This window comes from Gopherus flavomarginatus, chromosome 16 (genome assembly GCF_025201925.1).
Source record: "Gopherus flavomarginatus isolate rGopFla2 chromosome 16, rGopFla2.mat.asm, whole genome shotgun sequence".
Taxonomy (NCBI): Eukaryota; Metazoa; Chordata; order Testudines; family Testudinidae; genus Gopherus; species Gopherus flavomarginatus.
Window position 1 is genome coordinate 27,357,955 of NC_066632.1, and position 12,459 is coordinate 27,370,413.

At 51.0% G+C, this 12,459-nt stretch overlaps 1 protein-coding gene across 3 annotated transcripts in view; it reads right to left on the bottom strand.

The window, feature by feature from the left end:
* SCN8A (sodium voltage-gated channel alpha subunit 8) overlaps positions 1–12,459 on the bottom strand; it is a 129,850-nt gene that overhangs the window by 35,891 nt on the left and 81,500 nt on the right. For 2 of the 3 annotated variants that reach the window (XM_050925364.1, XM_050925361.1), the window contains 2 exons: positions 10,450–10,688; positions 7,946–8,119 (listed from right to left, as the gene is read on the bottom strand). In XM_050925364.1, coding sequence (XP_050781321.1) covers positions 7,946–8,119; positions 10,450–10,688 — 413 coding nt within the window. Of the gene's footprint in view, positions 1–7,945; positions 8,120–10,449; positions 10,689–12,459 lie in introns of those variants that run through there. The other variant, XM_050925363.1, reaches the window with a different exon arrangement.

Consider the following 12,459-nt stretch of genomic DNA (forward strand, 5'->3'; position numbering starts at 1 on the left):
CCAGAGCTTGTGAGATGACAACTTTCCCGGACTTCAGTGGGACCTGCAGGTGCTCAGCACCTTGCACCTTTTTCAGTTTCTTATACCACAAGCTCTTCAGGGCAGAATCTGCTTCACCCTTTATGGATGAACAGCACGAGTGCATTTACAGACTTCCAGCAACAAACAATAACAAGGGTTCCAAAGTTCAGTTTAAACTTGGACACAAAGATTGGTAGAATGACACCCATTGTAACTTCAGAAACAAATATTGCAGGGGAGGGAAACACACATCCCACACAGCGTTGTTCCAGAAAGACCTTTTACCCATTTTGATATTGGTTCATTCAGCAAGTGAAAAAAGTTCTTAACTTTCTGTTATAGCAAACAGTGCAATGAATCAGCACTAAGAATTTGGTTGATTTGACATTTTAAAGAAACCTTACATCTGGATTTTAGTCAGAGGAATAAACAAGTTTTGAAGTTCTTGTTTTGGAATGGAGCAGAATTTACTCATGAAAATTCACTAATCCGTTTTAAAAATGGAAGTTACTGTACCTGGAGGTTCTTTGAGGTGTGGTCCCTACCTGTATTCCATGCAGGGGTATGCATGTGCACCACGCGCCTGACTCTGGAAATTCTGACAAGCAGTGTCCATTGCCCTACACACGCACAGCAGGACTCCTAGTGCTCCCGACCAAGGGTTTAAGAGGCAGGGTGGGCAAACACCTGTCCAGATTCTTGTTACTGTAAATTCAACAGGATCCAAAGCGGAGGAGGATAATGGAATACAGATAGGGGCCAGACATCTCAAAAAACCTCCAGTTACAGTAAGTAAAAAACAGTTACCCACCTTTTAGTAATTGTTGTTCTTCGAGATGTGTTGTTCATGTCCAAAGTAGGTGTGCACGCCAGCCGGAAGATTTTCCCCTAGCAGGGTCCGTAGGGTCGGTCCGGGCACCCCCTGGAGTGGCGCCACCACGGCGCCCTCCACCCCCTCAGTTCCTTCTTGCCAGCACTCCGACGGAGGGGCAGGAGGGTGAGTGTTGGAATGGACATGAACAACACATCTCGAAGAACAACAGTTACTAAAAGGTGGGTAACCGTTTTTTCTTCTTCGAGTGGTTGTTCATGTCCATTCAAAGTAGGTGACTCGCAAGCCTAACCTTAGGTGGCGGGGTCGGAGATCACTGCTGACTGTAGAACTGCACACCCAAAGGCTGCATCATCTCTCACCTGGTGCATGATGGCATAGTGCGATGCGAACGTGTGGATGGAGGACCACGTGGCCGCTCTACAAATCTCCTGAGTCAGAACCTGAGCCACGAAAGCCGCAGAGGAGGCCTGCGCCCTAGTGGAATGGGCCATGACCAGAGGGACAGGGGTCTTAGCTATGCAGTAGCATTCCTGGATGCAGGTCGCAATCCACGAAGAGATTCGCTGAGAGTAGACCAGGAGCCCCTTCATCCTTTCTGCCACTGCAACGAAGAGCTGGTTCGAGCGTCTGAACAGCTTGGTACGCTCTATGTAAAAAGCCAAGGCCCTGTGGACATCCAGGGAGTGTAGCCTCCGCTCTTCGCTGGAGGCATGTGGTTTCGGATAAACCACCGGGAGAAAGATATCTTGGCCCATGTGGAACTGTGAAACGACCTTGGGTAGGAAAGCCGGATGAGGTCTAAGTTGGACCTTGTCCTTGTAGAAGACTGTGTACGGGGGCTCAGATGTCAACGCTTGAAGCTCCGACACCCGTCGGGCCAAGGTGATCACCACCAGGAAGGCGGTCTTGTACGACTGGTACAGCAGGGAACACGAAGCCAGAGGCTCCAAGGGAGGCCCCGAGAGGGCAGAGAGGACCAGATTCAGGTCCCAAGCAGGGGTCAGCTGACACACATGCGGGAAGAGCCTGTCCATACCCTTGAGGAAATGCCCAACCAGCGGGTTCACAAACACCAAGGCACCCCCACTCCCGGATGAAAAGCGGATATGGCCACCAAGTGAACGCGAATGGATGAAAGGGAGAGGCCCAGTTGTCTTAGGTGAAGCAAATAGTCGAGGACATTGGGAATTGGTACCCCCAGCGGGTCGTGACCCCGCTGACCCGACCATATGGAGAAGCGCTTCCATTTGGCCAGGTAGGTGGCCCTAGTGGACGGTTTCCTGCTACCTAGCAGCACTTGCCTGACCTGCTGGGAGCACTGCAACTCCATTGGGTTCAGCCATGGAGCATCCAGGCTGTGAGGTGAAGGGACTCGAGATTTGGATCGTGGAGGGAGCCCTGGTCCTGTGTGATCAGGTCTGGGAGTAGGGGCAGCGTCAGGGGCGCCTGAACTGACATGTGCAGGAGTGACGTGAACCAATGCTGGCGCGGCCATGCCAGAGCTATCAAGATTAGCCTGGTGTGATCCCTGCAAATCCTTAAAAGCACCCTGTGTATCAGGGAGATCGGAGGGAAGGTGTAGAGCAGACCGTCCTCCCACGGCTGTAGGAAGGCGTCCGACAGAGACCCCCAACTGCAGCCCAGGAGGGAGCAAAACCACCGGCACTTCCTGTTTTCCCTTGAAGCAAACAGGTCTAACTGGGGAAAGCCCCAGCGCTGGAAAATTGAGTGCACCACATCCCATCGGAGGGACCACTCGTGACCCTGGAACGAGCAGCTGATGGTGTCCGCCAAACCGTTCTGCTCCCCCGGAAGACAGAACGCCGTCAGGTAAGTGGCATTGTGAACGCAGAAATCCCACAGCGCGAGGGCTTCCCTGCAGAGGGGAGAGGAGTGGGCACCCCCGTTTGTTGATATAAAAAACTGCCGCCGTGTTGTCCGAAAGGACTGAAACACACCTGCCAGCCAGTTGAGACCGGAAGGTCAAACACGCCAGGCGGACCACTCTCAGCTCCCTGGCATTGATATGCAACTCGAGGTCCTCCGGCGACCACAAGCCCTGCGTCCTGAGGCGTCCCAGGTGCGCTCCCCAACTTCGATCCAAGGCGTCCGTCACCAGGGAGAGGGAGGCCTGCGGGGGAGCAAAGGGGACACCCATGCAGACTTCTCGTGGGTCGAGCCACCACCTTAGCGAGCTCAGCACCAAGCGGGAAACGGACACCACTGAGTCCAGGGGGTCAGAAATTGCACGGAACCTGGACTCCGGCAGATATGCTTTGGCGTGGGTGGAGTCCAGAACCGCTCCTATGAACTCTACTCGTTGCGTCAGAGACAGGATGGATTTGGCTTCATTCAAGAGGAGGCCAAGATTGAGAAAGGTCCGCCTGATGAACAACATCTGGGTCTCTACCTGCTCCTTGGAGTGGCCCTTTATGAGCCAGTCATACAGGTAGAGGAATACCTGGATGACCCACCTGCGCAGGAAGGCTGCCACAACCGCCATGCATTTTGTGAAGACCCTGGGTGCAGTTTATAGTCTGAACGGGAGCACCGTGAACTGCAGATGGACATCGGCCACGACGAACCTGAGGTACCGACGGTGCCGTGGAATTATGGCAATGTGGAAATAGGCGTCCTTTAAGTCGAGGGCGGCATACCAATCTCCTGGATCCAGGGAAGGGATAATCGAGGCCAGGGAGACCATATGGAACTTGAGTTTTAGCACAAACTTGTTCAGCCGCCGCAAGTCTAGGATGGGTCTCAGGCCCCCTTTTGCCTTCGATATTAGGAAATACTGGGAGTAGAAGCCTTTGCCCCTGAGCTCCTGCGGGACTCCCTCCACCACCCCTGCCTCCATGAGGGACTTCACTTTTTGAATTAGAAGTTGCTTGTGAGATGGGTCCTTGAAGAGGGACGGGGAAGGGGGTTGGTGGGGAGGAAGGGAGGAGAACTGGATAGAATATCCCCTCTCTACCATGCGGAGCACCCATCTGTCCGATGTAATTTGGGACCAGGCACGACAGAATTGGGACAGACGTGATCCAAAGGTAGGGGTGGAAGGATCCAGAGTCTCGATTGGTAGGTCACCCTTGACCATACCATCAAATAGGGGGTCTAGACCCTGATTGTGGTCTTGATTGGCCAGATGCCTGGCCGGAGGGGTGGCGCTGGTGACGCGTCCTGCCATTTCTGCCCTGCCTGCGCCCCAGCTCCTGGCGAGTCTGTGGCTGGTATGGGCGAGGGGCCACCTGCGGCCTAAACTGTCTGCACTGGGTCGCAGGGGTATGCAAGCCCAGCGAGCGAAGCGTGGCCCTCGAGTCCTTTAAGCTATGGAGACGTTTGTCCACTTTCTCCAAAAACAGCATCTGCCCCTCGAAGGGGAGGTCTTGAATTGTCTGCTGGACCTCATAGGGCAGGCCCGAGACCCAGAGCAAGGCTCCCCGCCACATGACCAGGCCCATTGCCAGGGTGCCTGAGGCTGAGTCTGCCGCACCTAAGGCGGCCTGGAGGGAGGCTCGAGAGATCAGTTTGCCCTCCTCCACTAGGGCTGAAAACTCTGATCTTGAGTCCTGGGGAAGAAGCTCCGCAAACTTTGACATGGCCGAACATGTGTTGTGACCATATCGGCTTACTATAGCCTGTTGATTGGCAATGCGGAGTTGGAGTCCCCCTGTGGAGTACACCTTTCTACCAAAGAGCTCAAGTCTTTTTGCATCTCTGCTCTTCGGTGTCGACCCCTGAAACTCTTGACACTCCCACTGGTTGGCCGCATCTACTACCAAGGAGTCGGGGGGAGGGTGGGTGTACAGGTGTTCGTGCCCTTTAGAGGGGACCAAGTAGCACCGCTCCATCCTCTTGGCAGTAGGGGCCAATGAGACTGGTGTTTGCCATAGGGTGCGGGACGTATCCGCTATAATCTTTATCAGCGGGAGGGCCACCCTGGAAGGCCCTGAGGGAGCCAGAATGTCCACTACAGGGTCCACGTCCACCTCGATTTGCTCCACTTGGATTGCGAGGCTCTGAGCTGCTCGCCAAAGCAATTGTTGGAGGATTCAAGTGTCCTCTAGGGCCGGTGCTGCAGCCGTGCCCGAGACCGCCTCGTCCGGGGAGGGTGACGAGGAGATTACATGGAGCGGCCCCTCAGGGTCCTGCGGCACATGGTATTGAGGTTGCGGTGCCGGTTCAGAGTCTAAATGCGGCACCGCAGCCAGTACTGGGGTAGCCAACAAGCGACTTGGTGTATCATGCGGTGCCGGCGGAGCCCGAACTGAAGCCGCTGCCAGTGCCGCTGCCCGGTTAGGGGATACAGAACTTGACAATGGCACACCCCTGCCCAGCGATGGTGCCGGTAGGGGAGGCAGCTGCGCCGGGGCCACCGATGTCGAGGACACCAAAGCCGACCGTGATTGAGGGCCAAACGCCTGGCCTACCGACTGATGGTAGGCCCAGGGAGTCCAAAATGGCCACTGCGAGTGCGGCTGCCATTGTTGCTGCCACAGCGGGTAACGTTGATGGCTCACCCCCGAAACCAATCTCCTGCTCCGCAACCAGCTGGAGCGATAGGAGTCTGCCTCTGAGTCTGAGGTCTCTGAGTCTGAGGACCTGGGGGGAGCAGCTCCCAGTGCTGATGGAGAACGGTGCGGAAGCGGCAGGGAGCACCTCATCTGGTCCGGTGCCGCCTTCACAGCACGGTGCGGGGAGGGAGGTGACAGCATGGCTGGCTTGCCTCTAGATTGTACTGGTGGACAGACCACAGTAGGAAACTCCCTACGACGCGGGGAGGCCAGTGCCGGGAGACCCATTAGGTCTGAGGCTGCCTCGAACACCTCTGGCATCGATGGGGAGTGTATGTCTCCGCTGAGGTCCGGGAAATTAGGCTGGTCCGGACTTGACCCCTCTCTCTGCGGCGACGGAGTTGACGGAAACGCCTAGGGCTGTAGCCCAGCCTGTCCGCTTACACCCGCGGAAGGCGTCGGCCTCGGATCCTGGTGGGGTGACCGATCCCTCACCGGCTTCCTTCTCTTGGCGGGCACCGGCGAAGGTGAGTGGTGACGCACTGTGGCCGACTTCCTATGACCCGACTCCGTTCGCTGCTGGGATTTTAACAACCTGGGCTGGGCCCTAAGTCCTGATGCTGGTGCCAGGGCGCTCTGCACTGAGGATGATGTGCTGGCCCCCGCCTCGGTCAGTTCTGGGTCCGAGGGTGGCCGCAGGGCCGCCTCCATCAGGAGGACTAAGTCTTTTAGCCCTGTCCTTGAGAGTTCGCAGGCGGAAGCCTCTACAGATAGAGCACCGGTCCTGTTGGTGGCTCTCTCCGAGGCACCTCAAACACACAGAGTGCGGGTCACTCTTGGGCAAGAATTTCCCGTAGTCCTTGCAGAGTTTGAACCCGGGGGACCCGGGCATGCCCCAGCGAGTGACGAAGACTCGGGGGGGAACCCCCCCCAACTACAAAAACTATATACAAAGATCTATCTAACTAACTATAATATAACTGAATACACGGACTAAACAGTAAGGATAGGACACTGCCAACTTGCTACGCAAGAGAAGTTCCAGCTAGCCGTCACCGGCGGTAAGAAGGAACTGAGGGGGTGGAGGGTCGGCGGGCCCCTTTATAAGGCGCCATGGTGGCGTCAACTCCAGGGGGCGCCCAGACCGACCCTACGGATGCTGCTAGGGGTAAATCTTCCGGCTGGTGTGCACGCGGCGCGCGCACACCTACTTTGAATGGACATGAACAACCACTCGGAAGAACCTCCATTTCTTCTTCAAGTACTGGCCCCTATGTGTTTTCCACATGTGGGTGATTGACAAGCAGCACTCAGACTGGGAGGCAGGCAGGGGGAGAGGGGGAGGCTAGTGCCAGAAAACCAGCAGCAAAGATGCTTGCAGAACCATAGATCCCACTGCTGCATCCGCAGTAGAGGCCTGCACTATTGCATAATGTCTGGCGAATGTGTGGCTGGAGCTCTAGGTGGCTGTCCTACATATGTCTTGGATTGGACCCTTCCTGTAGGGGTGCTGTAGAGATCTGTGCTCTTGTGGAGTTACCTGTGGCACTGCCAGGAGGAGGGATGTGTGCTAACCTGTAGCACTCGATGCACCCTGAAACCCACTTAGAGATTCTCTGAGAGGATAGAGCTTGACCTCGCAATCTTTCTGCTATGACAATAAAAAGTCTTGGTGACTTTCTGATAGGTTTGGTTCTTTGCAGGTAGAATGCCAGGGCACGTCAGACATCGAGGCAGTGAAGTCTCTTCTCTTCGGCAGAAGCGTGGGGGGTTGGGAGAAAGACAGGTAAGTGAATACTTTGGTTGACATGGAATTCAGAAACAACCTTGGGGAGAAATTTAGGATGTAGGCGAAGGAATACCTTTTCCTTGTGAAAAACTGTATAAGGAGGGTCTACCAGGATGGCTTCCAGCTCACTGACCCTCCTGGATGAAGTAACAGCCACTAAAAATGAAATTTTCATGGACAGGTGAGGCATCAAACATGTCACCAAAGGTTCAAAAGGTGGCCTGGTGGGTGTCGACAGGATGAGATGGAGGTCCAACTGAGATGTAGTTTTTCTAGGCGTAGTCCCTGACCATGAGGAGTGAGAGCCCCAGCCAGGGAAAACAAGCTATGATACCTAACTCTACCAACAGGCTAAGTAGTATAAAAACTATTTACAAATCTATTTACTGGTTCTGTAAAAAGCTAGGTAAATCTGAGGACACAGGATTCCAGCTCAGGCCCAGGAGTGGTAAGAAGGAATTGGAGAAGCATTGGCCCACACTGTGTCTTACATCCTTGGTCAGGAGCAAGAGGAGACCTACTGTGCATGTGCAGGCCAATGGACACTGCTGGTTAGAATTTCCAGACTGGGGTGTAAGGTGCGCATGTGTATCCATGTGTGGAATACACACAGGGAGCAGCACTCAAAGAAAAAAAATGTTTTAAAGAGAAACAACCACCCACAACCACAGCATCTCCCCCGAACAAAACCAATGAATATTTTTAAACAGAATAACTTATGTAAAAGATTTTCCATTAGCTGCAAGACAAGAAACTTCAAAAAGAAATGGGAGAAGTATGGAGTACCAATCGGAAAGACCGCAGCACTGAAAGCCCTTCCACGTCCGCTAGACCCAGTTCCATTAAACTGAGGGAGACAATAAATCCGTCAAAAATGTTCCAACCTTCTTGGAAATAATAGTAGGGGTCCATGGCTATGAGCTTCAGGAACATTTCTGCTGTGAAAATTCCAGTGAAAACCTGGAGTGAAAAGGAGACAAAAAGAGAGCGCACACACACACGTGCCCACACACAGATACACAAACATACACACACAAAGATTCTCCTTAGTTTGGTTTCAGACAGTCAATATACATTTCAAAGATAGGATAACAGTGAACTAAGAATGGGGACCCTGCAATGCTCCTTGTACCAATTCAAATGCACTGCCATAGGCTTGTGTACAATGAGTTATTCCCTCCACTGGTGTAGCTGCGCTGGTGCAACCCTTACTGGCTTCCCTGGTAATCATTCTCATATCAAGACCTTACAGACAGATTTTCAGAAGTGATCGAAACGTCAGGGCCTCTGGCTATGGTCCAGCCTGGTTCCACACCAATGAAGTCAATATGAGCTTTGCCATCACTTTCAGTGGTCACAGGATCATGCCCTGAGGCAGGCACAGCCTGATCCTGGTTATGGCCAGGTCGACAGCATAGCTCCGCTGATTTCAGTTATGTTCATCAGGCCCCATAAGTGCTGAACATCTGCAGCTCATACAGACTGCAATCAGAAAAGCAGGTGCACAGAACCCCTGAAAGTCACCTTTGAAAATATCAGCCTCGCAAGTATTTGAGTCTGAGCCTGAGAGATGCCAAGCATCCACAAACCCTACTGATCCTCACATGAGCTGCAGAAGGAACTCTGCACCTCCTCCGGATCTGTCCCCTTTTAGAGCAATGAATCACTTAGTACACTGCATGAAAAAGTCTTGGGAGCACTGTGCAAAACCTGAATAAAGGGTCTTTTGGGCAGGACACTGTTCTTCTTCTGAAGAGCACAGACACCCACCATGCTCCCTGGTTGCTACAGCAGCCTTAAGGTTATGGAGGCCTCTGCAGAGCATGAGCTCCCCATCAGTTTTAGGCATTGGCCAGTTGATCCGCAGAGGAGCCACTGGGCTTCCTTTCTCTTCTTCCCGTCCTCAACCCTCATCCCTTGCACTGACCAGAAAGACTGCTCATTGCACTGCCCATAAGCAGCTGAATCGCTCCATTTGGGGCCCTTCGTGCCCACTGGAGAATGGCAGAGCATTAGTCATTAGCCCTTTTCTCTGACCTCTGGCCTACAGCATTACTGGATCCCCCCTGCTCCTCCATCTCCTCCTGAAGCAACTCCCTTCTTACCTTACTGGTATGGGCCCTGCCTGGGAAGTCACTTAACCTGGAAGCCATTTCACCCACCATGTTGGCAGTCCACACTACAGCTATGACCCTACTAAATGTTTGCTGCCCAGAGGAAACATTTCCCTCATGGAATTCTGGTAGTAAGGTAGTAATTATTCATGGAAAGTCATGGCCCTTCTCTGCTAATTGCAGATACATTGCAGTTTAAGCCATTCCTTGGGCAAGATGGATAATTATTTGTCAGCAACATGACTGCCCACAACACTGCTGTAGGGAGAGGGGAACTAACAGGAGACAGTCTAAATCAGAAGGAGGAGATGATGATATTCTGGAGTAAATAAGAGATTTCAGACAGCATCTTACAGCACCATCTCCCAACACCACAAACAAGAAATCTCCGCTCTTCGTGAAACCACACACAAGTGCACAGGGTTTAAAAAAAAACGGTGGTGCGCTCTGGTCTAATAATAAAAATATCTAACTCTCATGTAGCACTTTTCATCAGTAGATCTCAAAACACTTTGCCAAGGGAGCAGCATTATTCCCATTTTACAGATGGGGAAACCGAGGTACAGAGAACTAACTTTCCCAAGGTCACATAGCATGCCAGTGGCAGAGCTGGCAATAGGACCCAGGTCTCCTGAGTCCCAGGCCAGTGCTCTCTCCTCTAAGAGGCACACGGCCTCCTTCTGATGAGTTGAGGTGTGATCATCATGGCAAAGAGACACCTTACCACTCGCCTCATGCCTGCTGAGAGGCAGAGATCCTTTGGTAGCAGCACTCTCAGTGATGTAGGGTCAAGTCCCCTGCAGTCCCTCTCCAACTCATCTAGTGCTTTGTAGGCCCTATTCTACATCCACTGAAGCCAGTGTGAAAGACTTCAATTGACTTGAGTGAGCATTGGATCAATCCCCCATCTGCATCTGCACTATAGAGGATCTTGCCACTCATTTCAGGCAGTGCCCAGATATCTGGGAAAACACACAGACCTTCTAAAAGAATATGCAAGGATCTGTGCACAGAAGGGTGACAGGACACTATTGACAGCTAGTTCATTTACCCTTACTGTCATTTATTATTTGAATTATTGTAAAAGTGAATCTGCTTGTCACTGTTAACACAAAGCCTCAGAGTTTAACAAACCCTCTGTACCCCCTACAACATGTTTTTCCAAAGCACTCTTACCAGATTTCCTACAGTCAGAACATCTTGAAACTCAGGGGTCATGGGATGGTGTTCCATGGCCATGAACAAAGTGTTCAGCACAATACAGATGGTAATGGCCAGGTCGACAAAGGGATCCATGACGATCATGTTCACTATTTCCTTCAGCTTGATCCAGTGTGGGTGACACTCCCAGATCAGGAAGGTGTTGGCAAATTTGTACCAACATGGGGGACACTTCCTCTGGGACTCTTCCAACTCTGCAGTTACAAAACAAAACAGCAAAGAGTCAGGTCTTGTCCTCCTAGATCTGTCTTAATCTGTTAACATGGCTCCGGCATCATGTCACTGCACCCCTTGGCTGTGTTGAATCCACCTTGTGTCTTTGCTTATACTTTGTTTTAAGCTCTTTGGTGCAGAGAGTCTCTTTGCTGTATGTTTGTACTGTGCCCAATACTATGGAGCTGGGGCATCTAGGTGATCCCATAATACAAATTAAAATAAAAAGAATGGATCCCATAACTGTTTTACCCAAGAGCCCAACCTGTGGGTTTAGGATGTGATTCAACAATCACTGCAGTTAATGGGTCTCCACCTACTGGACTTCACACATTGGGCCCTCAGACCTCACCTATATTGAAAGTTGCATCAGTTTAGCTAAAGATGCCATTTAAAACTGTGCAACGCAGTGGTGTGGACACACTTAGTTCAATTTAAAACCTAGCTTATATCAATATAGCTTAACTCAGTAAAAATTCAATTTGGGATAAACTGATACAAGCCTGGCTTAAATCAAATTAAGAGCCCCTATGTAGAGTTTTGAACCAGTTTTTAAACCAGTTTAAATTTTGGTGAAATTTTGAACACAGCTAAGGCCTAACTGAGGTGGTGCATGACACAATGTGGCAAAAGGATTTAATCAGTCAGCAGCTGATTAAAATGAATGTTGTCCATTTACAGAAAGCCAACATGAATGCAACACCGATACCTTAAGTGGGTTTATTTATTTAAGATATTTTTACATTTCTCCTGGAAACTTATGTTACTTTTTATCCATTCTTTGGCCTCCAGTTAGTCTATCCAAGCTGCACACAACCGTCCGAGGCGGTGGTTGTATTTTTGCTTGGGAAGGGAGGGGTGCTTTGGTGGATTTCTCCAACTCCAGTTTGTCTTTTGGTTGCTAAGAATATGGTTGCCTTGGTTTTCTGAAAGTTTAAAATGAAAAAAAAGGACCACAGCACTGGAGCTGTAGGAGTTTGTGCAGGAGGGAAGCCACGCAGAAACCTTGCTCTATTTTCAAAGTATATATAATTTCATATATATTATTACAGGATCCTGTAAGAATCAGAGAATACCCCCCCACACACACAAACATCTGTCATTCTCAAACTCTTACAGCCCCTTGCATAATATATTTGGAAATCAGAGTCATTTACTCATCTCTATCTACTGCTTATTTCAGCATTTCTGTCACATGCAGGTCACTTTCTCTTGACAGCTGACATAGCCAAGATCTCAATGCAGTTCAGATCTCTCTATTCCTGGGCTTCAGGCAAAGGAGACTTTCTCCATTCCTCATATGTGCAGAACACATATACATTCAGATTGAGTGACAACTATAGTTTCCCTTTCGCATATTGTTATTGGAACCAGAACATATGCAAGTTCTTTTTACTCCCCCACACCTGGAAGTATGCGAGTGTTTGAAGAGGTGCAAATTTAGATGCAAACAAAATGCACAAGCACATCCTTCTCCAGTGCTTAATTTGTAATGAAAGAGATGCCAGGGCTATGAACTGCCAAGCCTAGAGGTGCTGGCAAGCAGTGGCACAAATTAAGCACTGCACTTCTCTAAGGGAGGAATCACCACTAAGTTAAGCATCAATTCTTTGGTGCCTTCACAGCAGCTCAGCAGAAAAATCCATTTGCCTCCTTCTGCTCCAAACTGCCAACCTCTCTGGCTGTTGTGGTTTCATCTCTGCTAAACACAGCACAAAACCCACCTTTTCCATGGCTGCCTACAAGCAGTTT